The sequence below is a fragment of the Macadamia integrifolia genome, chromosome 4, assembly GCF_013358625.1.
Source record: "Macadamia integrifolia cultivar HAES 741 chromosome 4, SCU_Mint_v3, whole genome shotgun sequence".
Lineage (NCBI taxonomy): Eukaryota > Viridiplantae > Streptophyta > Magnoliopsida > Proteales > Proteaceae > Macadamia > Macadamia integrifolia.
This window is the reverse complement of record NC_056560.1, coordinates 9,216,209-9,238,075: the sequence shown is the minus strand read 5'-3', so window position 1 is coordinate 9,238,075 and position 21,867 is coordinate 9,216,209. Positions and strand designations below refer to the sequence as shown.

The following is a 21,867-nucleotide window of genomic DNA, read 5'->3' as shown; positions in this document are numbered from 1 at the left end:
AATTCTGTTTCTGTAAAAAAAAAAAAATTGTTCCAACCAAAGTGACTAATAGCCTTTTGTCCACTTAGATTTGAAGCTGGAGGCGGCAATAAGTTAGAAACTAATAGTTTTTTGTCTGCTTTGCTTTGCAGCTTAAAGCATTAAGTCTCTCTGCTTGGGGATAGAAATTCAGATTATACTTTCGAAAAGAGAAGCTATCACAAAAACTTGCAAACAGCTCTACCACAAGGAGTTTTTGAAACTATAAATTGGTTCCCAACTACCAAATCACTCAAAAAGAAATAAACAATTTTTTTTTAAAAATATTTATATACAAAAAAAAATCTCTATTTACCAACCCCCAATGTAATTCATTATATATATATATATATATTTATATAAAACTCTTCTTTCACTGGGAAACTCTTTGATTGTGTTTATTACATGTAGCAAGCAATTTCTGCTTTCGTTAGCTTCTCTGCTGATTCCTCACTGATTCGAATTTATACACTTTAATGAGGTCAAATGAGCGTGTAAGTGCAGCCCCATCTACAAGGTTCAATCCATGAAACCAGAGAGTAAAAACCTTTTCCTGATACTGCATTTAATGCTCACAATAATGTCCGATGTTCTGATGAGAAGTGAGATTGCTTCTACCTTGGCTGAGATAATTCTTCACTTCTCAAAGCTCCAAATGATGATGAACACACACTAAAAAATTCAGTGGTGTCTGATGTCGCACTGTTATTCATGAATGGAGGATTTGTTGGTGTAGGAATTATGTAATCTTCATTGGTAAGCATCTGAACCACTTCAGCCATTGATGGTCTTGAAGACACAGTGGCCTGGGTACAAAGAAGCCCAATTCGGAGCACATTACATGCTTCTTCTACTGGAAAATCTTCTCCCAATGATGGGTCGATAGAATCTGACAATGTACTTGACTGATAATGGTTCCAAACCTGAGGCCAACCAAGTTTCAAATTGCACGAATGGCTTGATCATTTATGTTTAACATAAAGTTGCAAGAACAAGTGAAAGATACAAAATGATTTATAAAATTAAAACATTAAATATTTGACCATTTTTGCACAATCAGAATGAGACTTACAGTGTGTAGAACAGAACCAGCCTCCTGCACGAAAATACTATTCCTCCTACCACATACAACCTCGAGGACAACTACTCCAAAGCTAAAAACATCTGCTTTCTCTGTTAGTTGCCCACGAACAAGATATTCAGGAGCCATGTATCCCCTAAATCAAAAACATCATGCATACCCTGTCAATCATCTCTCTTGACATCATCATAGTAGCTGAACACATTCTAGAGACATGTTTATTGATTTGTGCAATTTTGTGCAGGTCGCAATCATTCAAAAAGAAATATCTTCTACATCCACTCTGCTATAGTTCTAGGGAAACATCATCTTCAATTTCTCACCAAGAATTTGTAGCTCAAAGAGCTAAGATTGGGTTTCTTAAATTATTTGAGGATAGCCCATTATCCTTATTACTTGATAAGAACAGCTTGAGTTAATGTGATCATTATGTACTGCAAGCAAGAAATAATATGAATGGAACCAAAGCCAAGTAAAAAAAGAATGACCGAAAAAGAAGCTGTTCTTACATTGTTCCTGCAATTCCAGTGCTAAGGTGAGTCTTATCAGCTGAAAAGGGCCGAGCGAGTCCAAAGTCGGCAATCTTTGCAGTCATATTCTCATCCAGGAAAATATTACTACATTTCATGTCCCTGTGGATTATTCTTTTCTGAGAACCATCATGAAGATGTGCCAGCCCCTCAGCAGTTCCAACAATGATGTTAAGCCTCTGCTCCCAGCTTAGTGTTATGGTCTTGTTCTTACCTACATGCAACCAAAATAATAGAAAACTCTAGTCAAAAGACATGATTTATAGAAACTACAGCAACATCATGCTTCTGTGCATTGCCAATACAAAACAGATTTTACTTATTAAGTAAAACAGTAGAAATTTCAAAATTGGAAATCAAAGGTATTCAAATTTGAATATTAGATTTCAAAAGAGCTGACGACTGTGAAAGAATGCAACTCATTCAATGCTAAGCAGTGAAAAAGCCCAGGAATTGTGAAGGAAATTAAAGAAATTGTGTCGAAGAGGGACTCACCAAAAAGGTACTGATCAAGACTCATGTTGGGTGCAAACTCAAAAACCAGAAGGCTAGCTGGGCCTTCAATGCTACAACCCAGAAGTTTTATGAGGTTTTTGTGCTGGATTTCACTGATCAAGTTCACCTCATTGAAGAATTCATCCACCCATTGTCGGTTGCTAAAAAACAACCTCTTGACAGCAACAGTCCTTCCATCAGGGAGGTCCCCCCTGAACACTGAACCACCTCCTCCTTGGCCTAATTTTCTCGAGGGATTGAACGAATCTGTTGCCCTCTCAAGTGTTTCATAATTGAAATTCAAATTAGATTTGCTTTCATTTGCAACCTTTCTGCGTCTGCGTTCTGGGAAATGCAAGAGAGAAGACACAAATTCCATATCAGAAAACATTAATGGATTGGATGAAATTATTGTTGCTGTTATGGTAGTCATGGTAAGTATACCTGCGTTGTTCTCTGACAGTCTTGCGTACCCTAGACAACCACCAACCAGAGAAAGCAAAAGAAAAGCGAGACACGAGATCGAAAGGATGACCACAACAGTAATTGGATTTTTATTATCTGAAAAAGCATTAATGTTATGGTTAAGGAGAAATTGAGATAAGAAGCCAAAGAAGAATACTCACAGGATTGAAATTATTTATCAATCAAGGACTCCAAATTCAGTAAACGCCACACAATCATGAATCATCGATATTGGAATGAAAATTTAGAAAATTTTTAAAATGAAGTAGAATGAATGACATATATACCTGAATCATCAATTTGATCGGCTTTGTCGCCATAAAATTTGTTGGTTGAATACCTCATATAACACCCTGCATTCATTGCAATCCCTTCCTTGCCGGGCACGCAAGAAATCAGCCCTCGCGCTGCGTTCTTTAAGCAAGCTATACATCCAGTCTTGCTCACCGTCTTCCAACATTGGGCTAATATATACACAGGGTTCACACCACCTTTGGCCTCCCCCAACCCGAATCCGTCGTGTTCCGATGCAGTTCCCGTCACGTTGATGAACAAGTTGGCGAGCTTCTTCAAAAACTCATGGTACAGAGATGGGTCTGTAATATTACCACAGGTGCGACTACATTTGATGGTGTCGGTTTGGGGGTCAGACCACTGCTTGAAGAATCTGAATCTTTCGTAGCGGAGGAAACAACCGTCGAGATAGATTCGACCAGAAGGGTAGCGAAGACATGGTTTTATCTTGTCCTGGCTTGCAACTAAGCAACGATCGCAATCGGTCTGGGAGAGGCCTCCGAAGCATTGTGCCAGGGCGTACAAGTTAGGAGAGGCTGCAGCAGCGGCGGGGGAGTCGGGGGTCAGAATTGCCCAACTCCTTGTTTTAACTTTAAGATGCGTGGTGAAGGGGTGAGAGGATTCAAGCAAATGCCGCGAGGCATTGGAGGAGGAGGAGGAGTTATCGGAGGATTTGCGGCAGAAAATTCCAGATACGTTGGTTTCGTTGTGGGAGAGGGAGAGGGAGAGAGGGAGGAAGAGAGAGAAGGTGGAGAAGAAAAAGAAGATTAAGGAGAAGGAAATACGAAAGGGTATTTGGGATTCAATTGGGAATGGAGAAGGCATTATTGATGCATTGATTCAATGAACCAATGAATTTCCAATGTCGTTGCTAATTAATGTAGGGGAGATGAATGGATATCTGAATTCTCTCGCTTCCCTCTCTTTCTCTGTCTGTCTGTCTTTGAGGTTTCCTTATTTACTTTCTGCTTCTTCCTCCTTCGCTCTCTGTTTTGATATCTTCCAAGTCTGTACCAGTTACTTCGTCTCCTCCTCCTCCATCAACCCTGTGCCCTGTTTCTGCAGGAAGGAGGAGGTGGAAGTTTGGAGCTTGTCTAGGAGACTATCACATTGTCTAATTGTCCTTCTGTTCAATCTGCTTCTTTTCATGATGTTCGGTTCCAGAACCCATGGAGAATGGAGAAAGAAACGGTGCTAAGGATGGCTGATTTGGGTTTTCTTCTTCTTCTTCCTTTTTTTTCTTTTTTTTGGGTTGTTGATTGAGAATCACAGAGAGGATTCAGGAGGAATTGAAAATTGAAATGGATATTTCCTCTCCTCTCCTCTCCTCTCCTCTCGTCTCGTCTGTATGGGCGTGTGATTAATAACTGTATATCCTTCTCTCTCATAAATTTTCTGTGAGTTGTTATTTGCTTACATTGCTTATTTAGCTGTTTGTTTCATTTTTGCCGCCTTATGGTTTGTCTCCATAACCGCGTTTATCAGTTGGCAGTTATTTCCACTCCTGTTTTTGTTACTTCCCAGATCCGGGTTCTGTTTCTAAAATGGTTTCATTCCTGATATGGTTTCATTCCATCAAAGTAGAATCTTTGGCCCAAAACCAGCAAAATAGGACTGGAAATGGCCGTATCCGCGGTTTTCTCTTCCCATATTTCGTTTCTGCCCAACTAGACTGGTTCGAGATGGAACCTTCTTGATAAGGGTCAAGGAAGATCTGTTATGATCCATTGAAAGGGAATTAAATGAGCTTATAGATACCATTTGGTTAGAGCTACAGGTAAAAATTCTACCCAAAAAAAAAAGAGAACTACAGGTAAAAACATAGATCCTACTGAGTGAGTTGATAATTAAGAAAGTAAGATAGGTTGCAGGCATCACACTTTATTAAGATCAAATCGACTATAGAAAACCATCACCTCAAGCTTCCCAGCCGAGTGAAAATTGATAATTTAAAAAGGTATCGATTGATAGGGGTGGGTTTTGTACTTTTGTAGTTCCATTCCCAGACATTGAAGGAGAGGCCATTGGTTTTACGAAAGAAAGGCCCTTAAAGCTATTTTCTTTTTCCTTTCATGGGTTTCTTTTTCCCCTCTTCATTCAATTTCAAACTTGCATTTACCAAAACCTCATCGAGGGTTCTATCCATTTCATGAACTCATTCTTTATTGGAACTGCAATTACCAAATAGAAATTGGAACCCAATTAAGCAAGAGAACATCTAATGGCCATCCCTCAATCAAGAGGATATAGTCATACTTCTGACTTAATACTCTGTTTTATATATTTGAAGCCGTTTGTTATTAGATCACATTTAACTCTTAAATTACTTATGTCTTCAAGGTTTGGGCAAGCATGCAATTTTATGGAATCATGTATTGTGGTTAGCCAAAGGTTTCTGTTACATTGCTTGCACATTCAACACATACATTCTAACCAGTTCTGAAAGAATCAAGTTGTTTCTCATCTAAAGATGAGGATTAATTAATTGCCAAATGCAACTTGTTAATGAAATTTCTTCTATGTTTAAACAAATCGCATTCATCTCAAACAATCTAGTATCCTATCATGGTGTTACAGCGCCTGAATTGCACCCACGAGATAAATGAAAAAATATATTAAAAAAATGTGGCAAAAATTATGTAGTTGGGTCATTGGGTATTAGAGTCACTGTAATGAGGTTTACATGATATAGTTATTGGTTCAGAGGGATTTTTACAAAAGTCTGATTGATATGAAAGCTCCATAGTATTGGCAACATATGGAGGCTTTGAAGGAGTAGGAAGATCCAAGTCTTTTTGTATAAGCATGTCAATTGCCTCTGTCATTGTAGGACGCAAAGAGGGAGACTGCTGAGTGCACAGAAGACCCACTTGAATAACACGTATGACATATTCCATGTCATCAATCTTCAAATATTCATCTATGATTTCATCTACTGTATTTGGTTGAAAGTGCTTCCATGCCTGTAAGAAGAGATCAGATGACAACTTATTCTTGATATATATGGAAAACAAACAAATATCCATGTTGAATAATTCAGTATATCAAATTTACAAGTATATGTCTTATGTGTAGCTATGGCGAAATGGAAGTAAGCATTTGGTTTGTAAGCTTGGAAAATTACAGTAGTAACTAGAGTGTCAAGTGATTCGTCTTGCTTGAACTTGCTGTTCCGAGTGCCGCTTACGATTTCAAGTACAAGAACTCCAAAGCTATAAACATCTAGTTTCTCACTTAATTGGCCATGAGCCATGTACTCTGGGGCCATGTACCCTCTTTAATCCATGAAAACCACAAAGTAAGTGTAAGAATCCCAAATTGGTACAGCAATTGAATGAAAATTAACCAAGGGTTGAAGACTGATGGGAGAAATAATTAACTAGAACATTAGGCATTAGGACTTACAATGTGCCACAAACAGGAGTGCGGCTCAGGTTCTCTTCTGAGCATAACCTTGCTAGACCAAAATCTGCAATCTTTGGCCTAAATCTCAAGTCTAGTAAGATGTTACTCGCCTTAATATCTCTGTGAACAATTAACCGTTCACAGTCGTTGTGAAGGTATTGTATACCTTCAGCAATTCCCAGTATTATCCCAAACCTTTTCTTCCAGTCTAGTCCTCTTCTCTTCTCTGGATCTGCACTTCATGGATAGGATGAGATCAGTCTTAGTACTTGGAGTACTTCTTAGTGGGTTTCCTTTCCATGATTAGAAACTAGGACTATCCTTAAACCAGGAAAAAAAAACTATTTGATCAATTTAACAACAACCCAAACCTGTTTAAAAACCATATTTAACCCCTCTCGGGGTTTTAAATTGTGTGGATGTATTGTTGAATATTGTACTGGTTGTCTGTCTTACTTACCAAAGAGGAAATTGTCAAGGCTCCTGTTTGGGAGAAATTCATAGACTAGAAGTGTGACATCGTTCGTGAGGCAGCAACCCAGAAAACGAACTAAATTCTTGTGCTGTGCACAAGTTAAGATGTACATTTCATTGTTAATCTCATCACTTTGACTCTTATAGCTAATAAATAACCGCTTTACTGCAATTTCTCTACCATCTGCCAAGCATCCCTGTGTAGATAAATCAACCCCCCACCCCCAAAAAAATTCAAAATAGAATAAGTATTAGAATAATACATAGATCACCAAAAAGAAGCAAGCAAGCTGAAGTCAGAGAATTAAGAAGATTCAGTAACTCAACAAAGTTTACTGGAGAAAAAAAATATATATGAAGCTAGAATTTACCTTGAAAACTTCACTAGATGCTCCCTCCCCGAGCTTATTCATTTCATTAAAAAATTTTGTTGCTTTCTCTAAGGTTGAGTATTTAAAGTTCAAGCTACTTTTGAATATTGCTGCTGAGCCCGTACCCATTCCTTCAGAATTTAAAACACAATGGTAGGTCAGATGAACATTAAAATCCATCCCTGTAAGTAAAGCTAATGGAAATTAATACAGGACTATTCCATCCCATCCCATCCCATCTTTCTATGTGTGAGGTTTAACATTAACCTTTATTCTTTTCAGGCTTTTAATCAAATATGTGACCTTCATTCTTTTTACAACTTTTAGGTTTGACCCACCTTCTGTGTTACAATGTCTTAACTAGAAGAATACTAAAGCTCTCATATCAAACACTAGATTTTCTGAGTCTCAAGCACTGACCAAAGTCGAATAAAATTTCATTTCAAAGAAGGGATGTCTACAAACTGCGTGTTCATTTAGCCATTCCAATTATCTACCTCTTTGGGGAAACATGGAAGTTGAAACTAAAAAAGTAGAAGAAATTGATCCTTGCCATTTACTTTACCTGGCCCCTGGTTTACTCTTGAATGAACCACGCTACCAGCAAGAATTCCGATGGCAATCGCTATCATGCAGCCAAAACTAATAATTATAGCATAGGCGGTGTATCTAATAGAAGTTTCTACATAAAAAATTGCAAATAAAGGAATATTAGTGCATTAAATCATAAGAGGAATCTTGTAAAGTTCATCCCATATTATAAAATTTGAGTAAGAAACAGAGTAAGATAGCAGATTGAGAGAAACAGAGCACTTACTTTGGGCGGTTTCTTTGGGTGCGTTGAAGAAATAAGAATTAGAATATCTCAAAAAACAATTGTCAGCAGTGACGCGGGCTTCGGTTTGGGGAAGACATTGGAGGATGGATTTGGCTGCATTATCAATGCAACTGTGACAGGCAATATTGTCCGTCGGCTTCCAGCAAATCGCCATTGCATATAGAGTTGTCTTATCGGATACATAATAATACTTGTACCCAAACCCATACTGCAGTACCTTATCCTCCACGAAATTGAGTAATTCCTTCAAAACTTTATGTAATTCATGTTCCTCTTTCATATCTTGTTCCGTGCTCGTGCCACAAAACTTTCTTATCCACCACCACCACCACCACCACCACTTGTTAGGATACCCATATATAGATATTTCTCTAAAAACTAATTTTTACAAGGAAAGAAAGATTCAAATTTGAATTTGATTACCTTCTCTGAGTATATAGGGGGATCGTTGTAAAAGCTGTAATTATCAGCCCTCATGTAACAACCGTCAAGGTAGATGCGGCCACCTTTGCGGGGGCTGCAAGTAGAGAGCATTTCGTCGGCTGTTTCAAAGCAGGTGAGGCAATCTTTGACGGAGAGATCGGGGTGGCATTGAGCCGTCACGTATGCCCTGTCTGGAGGTTCTCCAATAGTTCCATACCCATAAGAATCATCTTGGCCCAGTTGGTTTCTCACCATTTCTGCACTTTCTTTGTAGTTCTCTAGAAACTGTGTTGCGTTATGAGAATCAGTTACTTGGCACTTCTGGACCACGATATCTTTTCGAGGGTCTGCGTTCGTTAGTTGAATTAGACAAGGTAAGAGGATCAGAAAGGATAACAGAGGATTTGCCGCCATCATTTTACATGAGATACAAACTCCAGGATTTTTCTTTTTCTTTTTCTTCTTCATTTTCCCACCCTCCCCAGAAATTTTCTTTCTCTTTCTACAATGATTGTTACTTTTGTTATTTTTAGTCTGTCCACTTGGTTGTCTTTCTTTAATCTATCTATCTTCTCGTTTTTGAGTGGTTGTTCCTCTCTCCCTCTCTCTCTCTCTCTCTCTATTTATTTTCATTTTTGTTGGGTATTACATGGTTTATTTTAAGCAATAGTGAGAGAATGGCGGTAAGTCAGTGAAATGCATAATAATGCCTCCAACTGAAATGGTTGAAACTAGAGGACAATGGGGAGGAGGCCAAGCTCAGTTCCAAGCCTAGCCTTTGGGATTCAATTCATATTACATGAATATTTGAAAATCTACAGTGAGATTATGAGGTGTAGGGAGCATCCAACGACTGAAGTATATGATCAAGCCTTATCAACCATTGGATGTTTATTACGCCTCATCATTCACTATAGATAATTTAAATTCAAAAATTGAGAAAAATATGGTTTTGTCATCTTTTCCGTGAAATGAAATCTGTTTCACTATCAAATCAATGGAGAATAAGATTCAAGTCATTTATCCTCACATCTCTTTCGAATTAGAAAGAATATCTAACTTTTAATGCTATTTTATCAAAATACCTATTTAATCATTAAAAAATAGTAAATTCAAACTTAACCCAGAAAACTTGTGATAGAATACAAGACATTACATTTTATATTTATATCCCCAACGCTTATCCTAAAAATAAATAAGCACTAGCCATTAATTTATATATAATTGTAGTTATTTATTTAATTTTAAGGGTATTTACGTAAAAAGCCTACTAGTGAATAGTGATGAAGAAGAACGTATTTGGCTTTTGAGAAAGGAAAGTGGAACTCCATAGTCCATATTCCATTATTAGTAAAAGCAAAAGTGTCAGCAAAGTTAATCTCAACACAATTAAAAGTTAAAAGAATATAAAAGCCGCGTTATACCCACGTGGGTGCGAGTTTTACATTAGCGGCTAGTGGGACCCACACGCGACATAAAAAAAAAAAATCAACGCCGTGTGAGGTTGTGAACTCGTGGATTAAAGTAAGAAAAAGTAAGGGTAAAAGGGTCAATGAGAAGATCTCTTCCAACCGTTGACCTCATAGGAAGAATACTGACGTCGAGACAGTGGATGAGTGGAGTCGGTAGAAAAAAACCATCGGATGAGATCAGGTCTGGCCTACCTCTCTCTCTCTTTCTGTTCTTTTTTAAGATTTTGTGCATTTAAGCTTGACCTTCTCTCGCTCTTTTCGAAACAATCCAATTTTCTGAGTTCCGTACACAGTTTTCCATTTTTTTCTTCTTCTTCGACTCTCGAATCTGGATCGTGTTTATATAGTAAACCGTTAGATCCATTTGATGCCCTTTCATGGAGGTCTGCAAGTTATCATCCTTTCTTTCATGAACGAAAGTTTGAAATGGAGATAGATGCTTCCTCCCGGAGCTCATAAAGTCATAAGCTTGGTGTTATCTTCTTATAGACTGCAGCTCAAGAATTAAAAGGTATGTGTTCTGGTTTCCAGTAGTTTCTTCTTCCTCGGATTCATTATTCAACAACTTTCCATTTTTGGTTTAACTATTCTCTGAGAACTCTAGATATAGGATCTATATATTTCAATCGTATTAGTTTGTAATCTTATCAACGAAATCTCATTTGGTAATGAGTTAAGATTCTATACTTTTTCTATCCCTATTGAAGAATTCTTGAATCTTCTTCACCAGGTTTTCGAGATTTTCTACTGATCTCGCTTCTTTCTTCTTTCCCCTCTGTTTACCTTTGTTTCTTCACATTATAATCATCAAGATAAGATTTGATGCTAATGAACGTCTTCAACCTTCAAATCGGAAATCCAACTTCGCATAGCTGGGCAACAAAGCAAGCTTCTCCCTTAGATTTTCTCTTTATTACCATCTGATGATTTGTTTCTAAGAAAGGGAAAATTAGATCTGAAATGGTCACCCGTCGCGCTTACCATTTGGGGTGCCATGGCGAGGGATTTAGATCCTCTGCGAGGTGGCATGCCGGGGTTAAACCGCGTAATCCCTTCGTATTTGTTTAATTTTATTTTTTTTTAATGATGGTTTAATATTTTATGTCATGTGTGATAAAAATATAGAGGGATATTCCCTAATCATTTGCCGAAACTACGCTTATTAGGAGGTCCACACACGACACGGAAATGTTAAGTCCCAAGTTGTCATTTTTTTTACCAAGAAACAAATAAGTTGTCCATTTTCAAACCGGCAGAGATGAAGGACAACATGAAACATTGGTTGGCAGAATGTGTCACCTTTCAATTGAAACATTCTGGCTATGTTTGGCAGCCAATAGAAGAAAAGAAAAAAATAAGAAAAAAAAAAAAAGGAAAGTAAAGAAATGAAATGGTGAAAAAATAAAAAGAGTTTGTATGTTTGGTAACCAAGAGAAGAAAAGAAAAGAAAAGAAAAGAAAAAAAATTTTAAAATTTTAAATTTTAATAGAGAGAGACACATAGGAAATCATTGTGTAATCATTCATTATTTGTTTTATTATGTTTATATATTTTCTTGTGTTTTTTGTAATTTTTTTTTTCTAAAACAAAAAAAAACTTCACAATTTCCAAGAGTGATTTTGAATTTTAAAAACTAAATCTTCTATTGGGTGAAGGCATACCAAGTACTTTTTTCTTTTCTTCTCTTGGCTACCAAACACAGCCTCTGTGTAATGATCACAAGTAAATAGAGAGTCCCATTCAATAGAGCAGCGAGTCAGGTGCTGGTGAGCAATGCTAGCAGGTAGCCCTGTTCTGCTCCTCATGGAATTTCTACTTTTCTGGTCCGTCCAAGGTGTCAATCGGTTTGATTTTGATTTTTTTGTTTGACTCAAGATATGATATGTACAAACTGAAATCGAATAGATACTAAATAATTTTCATAATTTCAAATCAAAACTAAATTTGAATTTGTTTGATTTTATTCAGTTCTTATTTGATTTTGTATATTTGTCTTTATTTGGTTTGTGCATGGTCTTGGTAATTTGATTTTGTTTAGTTCACTTCTTCGGTGCTGTACTGGACAGGTTCATACATACACCACATTTCATCAAAATATGAAGAAATCAGATTCTCCTCTGTTTCTTGTCCTCGTACTCCTTGTATATCTACTAGTAGAAACAACATTAGCAGATCCAAGATCCCACACAGTTGAGCTCAGGTGCTCAACTAGATTAGAGCACAACACAACCATCTATGTCCCCAACTTCATTGGCACCATGGATGTCCTTGGCAACAAGCTTCGAACTTCTGATTTTGCAGTAGCAATTGTGGGCTCAGGGGTTGATGGTAACTATGGCCTTGCTCAATGCTATGGAGACCTCTCCTCGCTTGACTGCGTTCTTTGCTATGCCGAGGCCCGCACCATCCTTCCCAAATGCTTCCCTTACAATGGGGGCCGCATCTACCTTGATGGTTGCTTCTTGCGTGCTGAGAATTATAGCTTCTTTCAGGAGATTACAAGTCCGGGAGACAAGGCTGTGTGTGGAAATGCAACCCGGAAAGGACCCGAGTTCTTGCAGTCCGCTAAAAAGGCCGTTCTGGATGCAGTTGCAGCTGCACCATATCAGGGAGGCTACTCCAGTTCTGTGGTGCAAGTGTCAGGGACAACGAATGAATCAGCTTATGTTCTGGCAAATTGCTGGAGAACATTGGATCCTAACTCTTGCAGACAATGTTTGGAGAATGCATCAGCCTCGATGATAGGGTGCTTCCCATGGTCAGAAGGTCGGGCACTGTTCGCAGGGTGCTTCATGAGGTATTCAGACACAAACTTCCTGAACGCAGAACAGAGCAGTGGAAATTCAACGGGTATGCAACTTCCTAGTTACATCTCCCATTATCTTATATAGGTGGTTCCAATAATATTCATTCATCCATAACTCAAAGTTACATTCACCAAGATACAATCTCATTTAAGTATCAAGTGCCACCACAATAGAGATTTAAACAAGAATCATGGCATTGTACAATGTTGAATTAACTAATACAAAGGTTACTGCATATCTCAATTTTATCTGACTAGCCATCTACACTGATGGTCTTTGCAGGGAGCATAGCAGTGATGATTATTGCCATCTTGAGTTCTGTGGCTGTTTTAATACTCGGGGCTGCTATTGGAGTTTACATATGGAAGCACATAAGAATACAGAAGAAAAGAAGAGGTAGAAGGCCCTTGAAATTTACACCTTTTGGATTCAAATTATAATCATTGATATGTAATAAGCATTTTAACCGACCTCAATGAATTGGGATAAGGCTTAGTTTGTTAGTTTGTTGATATGCAATAAGCATTTAATATATCATCAGGACATGCTAATCCTATGCATTCAAGAATGGTTTACCTTTTTGGATTTACCACAGTCCACGTCTTATGATTTTCAACAGAACCCTTTCAAAACTCGGCCTTCTTGATTTTTGAGTGCAGAAAACTTCTCTAGTTCTCCTTGCATGCAGACAAAATATTAACATGACAATACAATTTTAAGCATGTTGGATACTAATAATAATTTTTTTCTGCCTCATTTTCCAGGTGCAAATGACATGGAAAAATTGGTGAAGACTCTCAACGACAGTAGCTTGAATTTCAAGTACTCTACACTTGAAAGGGCTACTGGATCTTTTGATGATGACAACAAGCTTGGTCAAGGAGGATTTGGAACAGTTTACAAGGTAGCTTTCCATATGGGAGGAAGTCGAATGATTTTGTTGTATTCCTATATCTGTTTCTTGGGCATCTGAAGTTAAAACAACAATCCAAGTGTTAAATTTCTATCAAACGTCTAAGATTTCAGGAAATTTCTTTTTTTTGGTATGTCCTGTAATTGACTTCAGAATTGATTTACTCACCTCCAATTCTAGGGAGTTCTGCCTGATGGAAGGGAGATTGCTGTGAAGAGGCTTTTCTTTAATAACAGACATAGAGCAGCAGATTTCTACAATGAAGTTAACATGATAAGTACCCTGGAACACAAGAATTTGGTCAGGTTGTTGGGTTGCAGCTGTTCAGGACCAGAAAGCCTTCTTGTCTATGAATTTCTCCCAAATAAGAGCCTTGACCGCTTCCTATTCGGTATGTCTAATGTTCACTCGGTATCGTTTCCTTCTATTCTTCTGCCCTCTGTCAAAGATCAACTAATGATTTGGTTCCACTCAGTTGGCTGGGTCCTAGGTATGAAAAGTGCATTTTAAGTTTACAGCAGAAAGAACCAGTATGGTGGGATGACCAAACTGCTAAACTATCAAAACCACAGGCCTAGGAGGATTTGCAATTGGCCGATTTAATATAATGGAATCGAAGTGAATATGTAGTTCTGTACTTCTGCTTATAGTTTTCAACATATTTGCAATGACTGAACATAGTTTTTCTCTTGTTCACAACAAAATAGATCCAAGCAGAGGTAAAGCACTGACATGGGGGAAAAGATTCAAAATAATCAAAGGGACAGCACAAGGTTTGGTCTACCTTCATGAGAACCCCAATATTAGAGTCATTCACAGAGATATAAAAGCCAGCAACATCCTATTAGATTCAAAGCTCCAAGCTAAAATTGCTGATTTTGGGTTAGCAAGGTCTTTCCAAGAAGATAAAAGCCACATCAGTACTGCGATTGCAGGAACGCTGTAAGTGTGCCGTCATTTGTTGTCTTTTATGGTCACCCAATGCAATTATGTCCTTAGGGATGAAGATCAAGTTTCCCGGTTTCCCACACTTAAGCTCATGGATATAGCATTCACATATAACACTATTATAATTTTAACATGCATATGAACTTATATAAATACAGTATCTATGAAGAACTTATTTTATTTTTTTCTGAATCCCAGGGGATATATGGCTCCTGAATACCTAGCTCACGGTCAGTTAACAGAAAAGGCTGATGTCTATAGCTTTGGTGTGCTGTTACTAGAGATTATCACTGGAATGCAGAACAACAGAAGCATTACAGCTGAGTATTCCGACAGTCTTGTCGCTGCTGTAAGTTTTTGTAGATTGTCTTTTCTATTTCACTTGATATTTTCGTTTGAAAAGCATTTTCATCCACTACTCTTTGCATCTTCTGATAATCCAATAATTGAATTACTAGATGACATCTTATTTCTTCTTTCCTCAACCTTGCCCCATTTGGGTGAAACAGGCATGGAGGCACTTCCAGCTAGGGACAGCAGAGAAGCTTTTCGACCCCAATTTATTGTTGCATAATTACAGTGATGACATTAAGAAGGAGATTTTGAGGGTAGTGCATGTGGGACTTTTATGCGCACAAGAGGTGCCCTCATTGCGACCATCAATGTCAAAGACCCTACAAATGCTGTTGAAGAATGATGAACAACTCCCCCCACCCACCAATCCTCCTTTTATAGATGTGACTACAATGGCACTCAGTGACTCATGTGCAGACCAATGTCACCTTATTGCTACGACTTCACTTTCTGCTGCTACTATCTCCCACAGCTCCTTTTATCCCAGGTGACCTCAGAAGGGAAATTCAGAAAAGAAACCATGCCAGTGCTTACATGAGCGCAAGAGCACAAGCAGTGTGGATATAAAGCTTGGCCAGCTTCATTTATAAAGGGCGTTGGACAGGAAAAGGTCGATGAGATTTGGATGAACTAAATGAAGCTTTTGTGTTGACAAGAGTAGCCAGGCCAATACGAGGAAATTTCCAACTGAGATATATGCAGTGTAAAAATGTAATGTAATTTTTTTTACATGATTTCTTCACAATCAATAAAAAGCAATTGAGTATATCAAAGTAACATATATATCAAGAAATGAAGTTGCTAGTTCCCAAAAATCATAACAGGACATTGTACACTTCTGCTCTCTATTTATGTATATCCATTCATAAAATCCTAGGGTTAATGCAAATAAGGATAGTGATAAAATTAAAAAAAAGGTAAAATAAGGAACGAACAAATTAGAGCTAATTTAAGAGTAGTTCTGATACATAATAATTTGGGAGAAAATCGTTTGATGTGGTATGGACACAGCAATAGAGGCCTTTGACTGCTCCAGTTCAGGAGGTGATTTGATTCAGATTTGAAGGAGATAGAAGATTTAGGGGGCTTAAAATGACACCAGGAGCGGTAAGAAAAGATATGCATAATTCAGGACTAGTAACAAGTACAGCTTAGAATGGGGCTGATTGGAGAAAAGGATCTATGTAGCAGACCCCATTTTCTTGGGATGAGGCCAAGTTGAGTTTCAGTTTGATATCCGTCCATACGTACGAGAGTTTTAGAAGTTGCACATACAGTGTAAGTGCATGAAAGTAAACAAAACTCCAGATAATGATGAGCAGAAAATAAATTAAGATCTTATTTCAGGTTTCTATGAAATACATACTACATTAACAAGTTTGAAATTTTGAGGGGAAGCATTTGATATCAGGCTTTAAAAATTGCCAACCCCCACCAAACTGGACAGTCACCCAAATAAAAATAGGGAAAACACCAAGAAATACTAAAGATAAATACACATCTTTTTTTCCTGCTTATCACATAGCAACCAAGCAATATTCAATTTCTTTCACCCAATAAGGCTGTGGAGTTGCAGAGAGAAAATCAAGTTGACTACCAACTAAAGCATCGCCACTAAGTTTCCCATGAGGCCCCCACCAATCTCATAATGTTTGGCATTAGAAAATCCTGCTTCCAAAGCAAGCATCTCCAACTCTCTCCCTGCATCAGAAAACATTTTTGCAATCACTAAGCAATAACCAATCAGATAAAAAAAAAATTGCCTGCGATGGAAGCTTTGATATTGTCCTGCATCCTAACACAATCAGTTTCCTGATAGAATCACTGTATCAGAATATCTCTTTCATAGGGCCTGAGATTGACATGTTATCTGGATTTGGGAATGTGGTGGTAGGATACTCCTATTTTATCAATTCGTTGTTACATAATGCCAGGAAAGGGTTTTTAAGACTGTCACTCCTTGACAAAGAACAACAGTAGGTTAAAACAACTTATTCATCTGGTCCCTGGGTCATACAAATGAGATTTCTATTCTTCCTCTCAGAAATGAGTGCAGTCTGTATGGAAGAGTTTTATGTATGGACTGTCATTCCCAGCTAATCTCTCTCCCTTCCTAAGAAAAAATCCAAGAGATTATACATCATTGAAAGACAAATACCTGTCAAGAATTCCCTAATTGAACTTTTCAAGTATGTGTACTCTTCAGCAAGGCCATAACCGCTTGCGACTGGAATGACAACGTTATCAATCATCCATTCCTTGCAAAAGTGAACAAACTCAAAATCAAACAAACTGCTTGCAAATATGCTGACATTTTGCATTAGGAATTTATACTTACAAGATGATCGCTATATTGTTTGAACGAAATCAAATACTCTAAAGGGCCATTAGGATACACAAACCACTTCTTCTAAGTGGCATCTCTACATGCAATACCAAAAGCAATTGAATGCACAACAGCATCAGCCCAAAGTCACTTCAAATGATAAAAGAATAGACCTTGGTTCATTTCTTCAAGTTCTAAAGTGCCCCAATTCTAGTTTGTTTCTCAGAATTCTGTGGTTATGCCCTTTCCAAACAAATTGCATGGTGATTGATGATATATTCACTTTAAATTAAATGAAGCACAAAACAGGGCAACTAATCCTCCAACATTGATAATAAATGAACAATCGAATTAAACTACTTTTCACGTTTGGGTAGATATTATACAGATATTAGAAATTAATAAATGGGTGAATTATATATGATGGACAGAATTCTATCAAGTCTTCGAGATGAATGCAACTCAGAATACTCATGTTCATGTATTCTCATTATTTCTTTCTTCATACCTCATGCCACTATTAACTAAAAGGAAGATACCAGTACATCCATCAACATTTTCACACAGAAGTTAAATTTGCACTGGTAACTACTCAAAATGTTTCCAACACACATCATGCAGAGAATTTCATTGATACCTAATTTTCACTATAGTAGATGCATCAAAAGTGGATAACATGGTAATGTAAACACACAGAAGTAAAGGAAATCCTATTCAACCTGATACCAAATACAAAACGGCAGTTTTCCCTTCCAAATAAACAATTAAAATTCAATCAATTTAAGCAAGAAAATATTGACTATTTTACAGCTGACCAAACTAAATACCTGAACATGGTATTTATACATTGGAAAGACCTTATACATTCTCTTAAAGGTTTTGACTATGTTATAAATAAATAAAATCTTCATCAGCTGATCAAAATAAATACCAGAACCGCGGAAGTATATGGTTGTGAGCTCTTGTTGAAATCCAGAATGGAAACTCTGGCACCTGAAAAAAATAGCAAGAATGAGATATCTTATTACAGTTTGGTGTGTGCGTCGGAGAGAGAGAGAGAGAGAGTAAAATGACTTGGTTTCAGAACTCGAAATATTCCCTTCATAGCTTTATTTCTATCTACCAGATTGCGTAGCCCATAGCCAACAGTTATCGCATTGAAGTAACAGTCAGAATATGGTAAGTCAAGTGCATCGCCTTCTATCCACCTGCAAATTCTTGCATATAATACATAAGTTGGAAGTATGTATAGAAGACAGGGAAGAAAAGGGGTATAACAGTCACCAGTAATCTAAAAATGCAAACTTAAGCTTTTTCCCATTTCAAGGGGCAATTATACATGGCTGACAACAGATTTTTTTTTCTAATTTTTGGGAAAAAGTAAAGTGTCAACTAACAGATTATCCAAGCAACTGTAATGTATAAGACAGCATGCTTGTGTGCACACCCAAAATCAAGATCATTACTTTCATATACAGTTGCAGACCTAAAAACTCTAAAAATTAGAAGAAAGAAGATTGCTCAAGTGTGCAAGAAAGTCGTTATATTAAAGTTCTGTTAACTTGCTGGTGTCGCTCAAAATGGCATGCGTTAGCAGACAGTAAGGATTATATGGGATGGCTAAGATCACTTTTCTTTGACAACAAAAAGGAGGCAGCATGCCAAAAAAGGGGGAGGGGGAAGGATAAGGACAGTAGATTAAGAGCCTATTATGATCAGTTGATCAACATAGAGTTGCAGTGATAAGGCTAGGACCAAAAGAGAAAATAGGGATTCCACAATGCAAGAAGATAAACAAAGAGGATATTATGAAAGTGGTATCTCTCTCTAGAAAGCATCAGAACTGTCAGACTCCATACACAGCAGACTTCTCAGACCAAAAAAAAAAAAAAAGCAATACAACACAATCGGATCTGATCCAATATACTCACTAACTTGAACCTGGATTCTTTTAGAATTTCATTACAATCTCTCTAATTCAATTAGGTTGATAACATACACAGATCAACAATTTCTTTTTATTTAATCAATAACCTGATTAGAACACCAGTTTCAAACTGTTCAATCTTGTCACTTTTTTAGTTGAAGTCCTTGGTCTGTAGTTTGGTGTCCAGATATGCAATCAGGGTTTCCTAACCTTTTGCTTCACAGCTGTAATCGGCAACCAGGGTTTACAAGAGGTGTTTGATTGTGAGCCATGAGGTAAAAACATGAAATGGTATGAAGGGATTAAAAGTATAAACAACTGCTAGATTTACCAATGCTCACACAATGTTCTTATTGAAAGCCTTCCAAAGCAAGCCTTGTCGAGATGCTGCAACGAATAACTGTTCCTTCGAGAAGTCAAAACCAATCACCTGTGATTTGTGAAAAGATACACAAAAGGTCATGAGAATCCCTAAGAATCACACACGCATGATAGTTAAGAATAATTTCTTTCTATGCAGAAAGTAATCATAGTGCTCCATGAGAGGGAACAAAAGGGATTACTGCTCACCCAAACAAATGGTCAAATGGTTCATACTAAAGCATGAAATACACTAAGGCTCCATCTGGTTGGATCTAAAATGTTGTCATGTGAAGTTTTAAAAAATAATAATCTTTACCAACAATAATCATGTAACTGATAACAATTACCATAATGTCACTTTTCATCATTTTGCTTCTAAGCAGTCACAACCTCAAATTTTGATGCATAAAGAGAAAGCAAATGTGGGCCCACCCTCTTCAGATTTTTCTCTATTATCTATGATAAGCAGGGTTACACAGAGTGCACACGCCACAAATAAGGGATCGCTCTGATCATTGCATTTTAAGGAGATATTATACTATACGAAACAAGACTATAATCAGACAGAAAAACCTGTCAAATTCTCCCCCCCCCCTTTTTTTTGGGTCAAAAACCCATTTCAGATTTCCCCTGGTTGGCTGTTCTTTCAATTCATTTCTGAATTCATATTTTTCCCTGTTTATTTAGGAGATCTGGCTAGTTATACAACATTTTGTGCCACTATATCTGTTAAGAAAAATATTATTGTACTATTTTGGTTGCTAAACACTAGTTTACATATTTCAGTGGCAATTACTTCAGAGAATTACTTTAACCAAAACCAACGCCGTTGTTAGTGAAGCCGAACATGCAAATTATTACCCCAAAAAGGAGAAAAAGAAGACCTACATGCAAATTGACGACTGTACATAAACTAAGTGATCTAGTTCACCGAGAGCACAAAATAGATGGCGAAAATTGCAAATATTGAAGATGAACAAATAAAAGTAAAACCAACCTTCCCTTGAGAGCCAACCTTCTGAGACAAGAGAAACGTTAAATACCCACTTCCACAACACAAATCCAGCACGCAGTTTCCCTCTTTTGCTCTACACGAGAATACGGAAAATTTAAAACTTAAACATGATTACTGAGCAAGTAATAATACAAGAAGGAAGAATGGAGAGAGACAGAGAGAGGTGGGCATTTAATAAGGATGTTCACCCGCTCCAGGAGACGGCCATTCTTTTCCACACACGGTGCTGTCCCAAGCTCAACAAATCGTTCAACTGAGAATGTTCCATAACAATAGTTTAGAAACACTATCCTCTGCTCTACTCTACTCCACTAAAAAAAGTCAGTTCAGTTTAACGCTAAAATCTTAAAGCCCATGATTTACAGTGACGCTAATTAACAAATTAAATTTGAGCATCAATGGTATAGGTGGGGGTGGGGGAAGTGGGGAATTACATTATCATAGACAGGAGCGATGCAGCTAAAGAGTGCCTGGCGTTCGTTAGCACATAGAACAGGCCGATAACCGGCGGGGATTTTGCTTCTTGGCCGGAGGCGGATATGACCGTAAGAAGTTAGTTTGAGGGTTGCAGCAGCAGCAGCAGCAGCAGCAGCAGGAGCTGCTATAGCCATCGTCGTCAATCGTCACTCTCAAAGCTTATCCACAATCCAGAATCGCCATTGCTGCAAACACAAAATAATGCTTTGAACAAATGTTGGGTAAAAAGTCGCGGTACTCCAGTACTGCGAAGTTAGTGGAGCCAAGATAATATCAGTCGTTGATCTATTACCCTGACAATCTTAACCGTCCATTACTTGAACAAGCCATAGACCCATTACTTGTTACAGAGACAGCCGGTTACCTCTTGTTTACCGAATGTAAAGCTGCCAGAGGAAAAACAACCGGCGCTGATGGATTCTCTCTCTCTCTCTCTGATGCCTAGTTTTGCCAATAATCGGACTGTACGAGCTTGAGAACTGTCCGCCGACGACGGTGTGGGGTATTGAGAGTAACTGCTCAACCAAATGTTTGGAGCAAATATCAACCTGGGTTCGTTCTATCTGGTTAGGATGCCGGTGGCAATGGGATTGGGGTTCTTAGCTGGTTTCGATTAACAGGCTATAGCTGGGGCTCTTGTTCTCCCATTTCTCGTGTTTAAAAGGCGATTCTGGAGCACCAGAAAACCGACAGCTCTTTCGACGGATCAAAATACCGAAACAATAACGGAGCTTTGAAGTGCAGATACCCAACAGGAAGAGAGTGAATTCTTCCGTTGGCGCCGTTCTATACCGATCTCGATCTCGATCCCGACCCCCACCTCTACATTCTAGGGTTTTCGAAAAACAAACAGCCTTCTTTGTCACGGCCA

The 21,867-nt window shown here is 37.9% G+C and overlaps 4 protein-coding genes across 9 annotated transcripts; 1 reads left to right on the top strand and 3 right to left on the bottom strand.

Annotated features, from left to right (window-relative positions):
* Positions 1-329: 329 nt before the first annotated feature.
* LOC122076574 (cysteine-rich receptor-like protein kinase 42) lies at positions 330-4,249 on the bottom strand. 2 transcript variants are annotated; one of them, XM_042641953.1, is made up of 8 exons: positions 2,877-4,249; positions 2,569-2,685; positions 2,125-2,469; positions 1,609-1,843; positions 1,091-1,235; positions 637-941; positions 515-528; positions 330-478 (listed from the first exon to the last, which is right to left on the bottom strand). In XM_042641953.1, coding segments are annotated over exons 1-8 (1,995 nt in total). In that variant the 5' UTR covers positions 3,709-4,249; the 3' UTR covers positions 330-476. The 2 variants fall into 2 exon arrangements, with proteins under 2 accessions (XP_042497887.1, XP_042497886.1); XM_042641952.1 differs by having other exon boundaries at positions 330-528.
* A 1,171-nt stretch (positions 4,250-5,420) lies between these two features.
* LOC122076575 (putative cysteine-rich receptor-like protein kinase 43) lies at positions 5,421-8,933 on the bottom strand. 2 transcript variants are annotated; one of them, XM_042641954.1, is made up of 8 exons: positions 8,395-8,933; positions 7,951-8,278; positions 7,699-7,815; positions 7,134-7,264; positions 6,749-6,959; positions 6,289-6,520; positions 6,008-6,158; positions 5,421-5,846 (listed from the first exon to the last, which is right to left on the bottom strand). In XM_042641954.1, the coding sequence occupies exons 1-8, from the start codon at positions 8,860-8,862 to the stop codon at positions 5,532-5,534; spliced, it is 1,953 nt and encodes a 650-aa protein (XP_042497888.1). In that variant the 5' UTR covers positions 8,863-8,933; the 3' UTR covers positions 5,421-5,531. The 2 variants fall into 2 exon arrangements, with proteins under 2 accessions (XP_042497888.1, XP_042497889.1); XM_042641955.1 differs by having other exon boundaries at positions 7,951-8,282; positions 8,395-8,532.
* Positions 8,934-10,072: 1,139 nt separating this feature from the next.
* Positions 10,073-15,665, top strand: LOC122076578 (cysteine-rich receptor-like protein kinase 2). Of its 2 annotated transcripts, XM_042641957.1 has the most exons (8): positions 10,073-10,377; positions 11,933-12,716; positions 12,956-13,069; positions 13,438-13,577; positions 13,767-13,977; positions 14,294-14,528; positions 14,733-14,883; positions 15,044-15,665. In XM_042641957.1, exons 2-8 carry the CDS (start codon positions 11,963-11,965, stop codon positions 15,377-15,379), a joined length of 1,941 nt encoding a protein of 646 aa, XP_042497891.1. In that variant the 5' UTR covers positions 10,073-10,377; positions 11,933-11,962; the 3' UTR covers positions 15,380-15,665. The 2 variants fall into 2 exon arrangements, with proteins under 2 accessions (XP_042497891.1, XP_042497892.1); XM_042641958.1 differs by lacking the exon at positions 10,073-10,377 and having other exon boundaries at positions 11,849-12,716.
* A 535-nt stretch (positions 15,666-16,200) lies between these two features.
* On the bottom strand, positions 16,201-21,803 carry LOC122076580 (2-phytyl-1,4-beta-naphthoquinone methyltransferase, chloroplastic-like). 3 transcript variants are annotated; one of them, XM_042641961.1, is made up of 9 exons: positions 21,289-21,803; positions 20,954-21,181; positions 20,708-20,772; positions 20,502-20,592; positions 19,483-19,571; positions 18,289-18,422; positions 18,146-18,207; positions 17,047-17,146; positions 16,201-16,589 (listed from the first exon to the last, which is right to left on the bottom strand). In XM_042641961.1, exons 2-9 carry the CDS (start codon positions 21,128-21,130, stop codon positions 16,489-16,491), a joined length of 819 nt encoding a protein of 272 aa, XP_042497895.1. In that variant the 5' UTR covers positions 21,131-21,181; positions 21,289-21,803; the 3' UTR covers positions 16,201-16,488. The 3 variants fall into 3 exon arrangements, with proteins under 3 accessions (XP_042497895.1, XP_042497896.1, XP_042497897.1); XM_042641962.1 differs by having other exon boundaries at positions 21,361-21,803; XM_042641963.1 differs by lacking the exon at positions 21,289-21,803 and having other exon boundaries at positions 18,313-18,422; positions 20,954-21,237.
* Between the last annotated feature and the right edge of the window lie 64 nt (positions 21,804-21,867).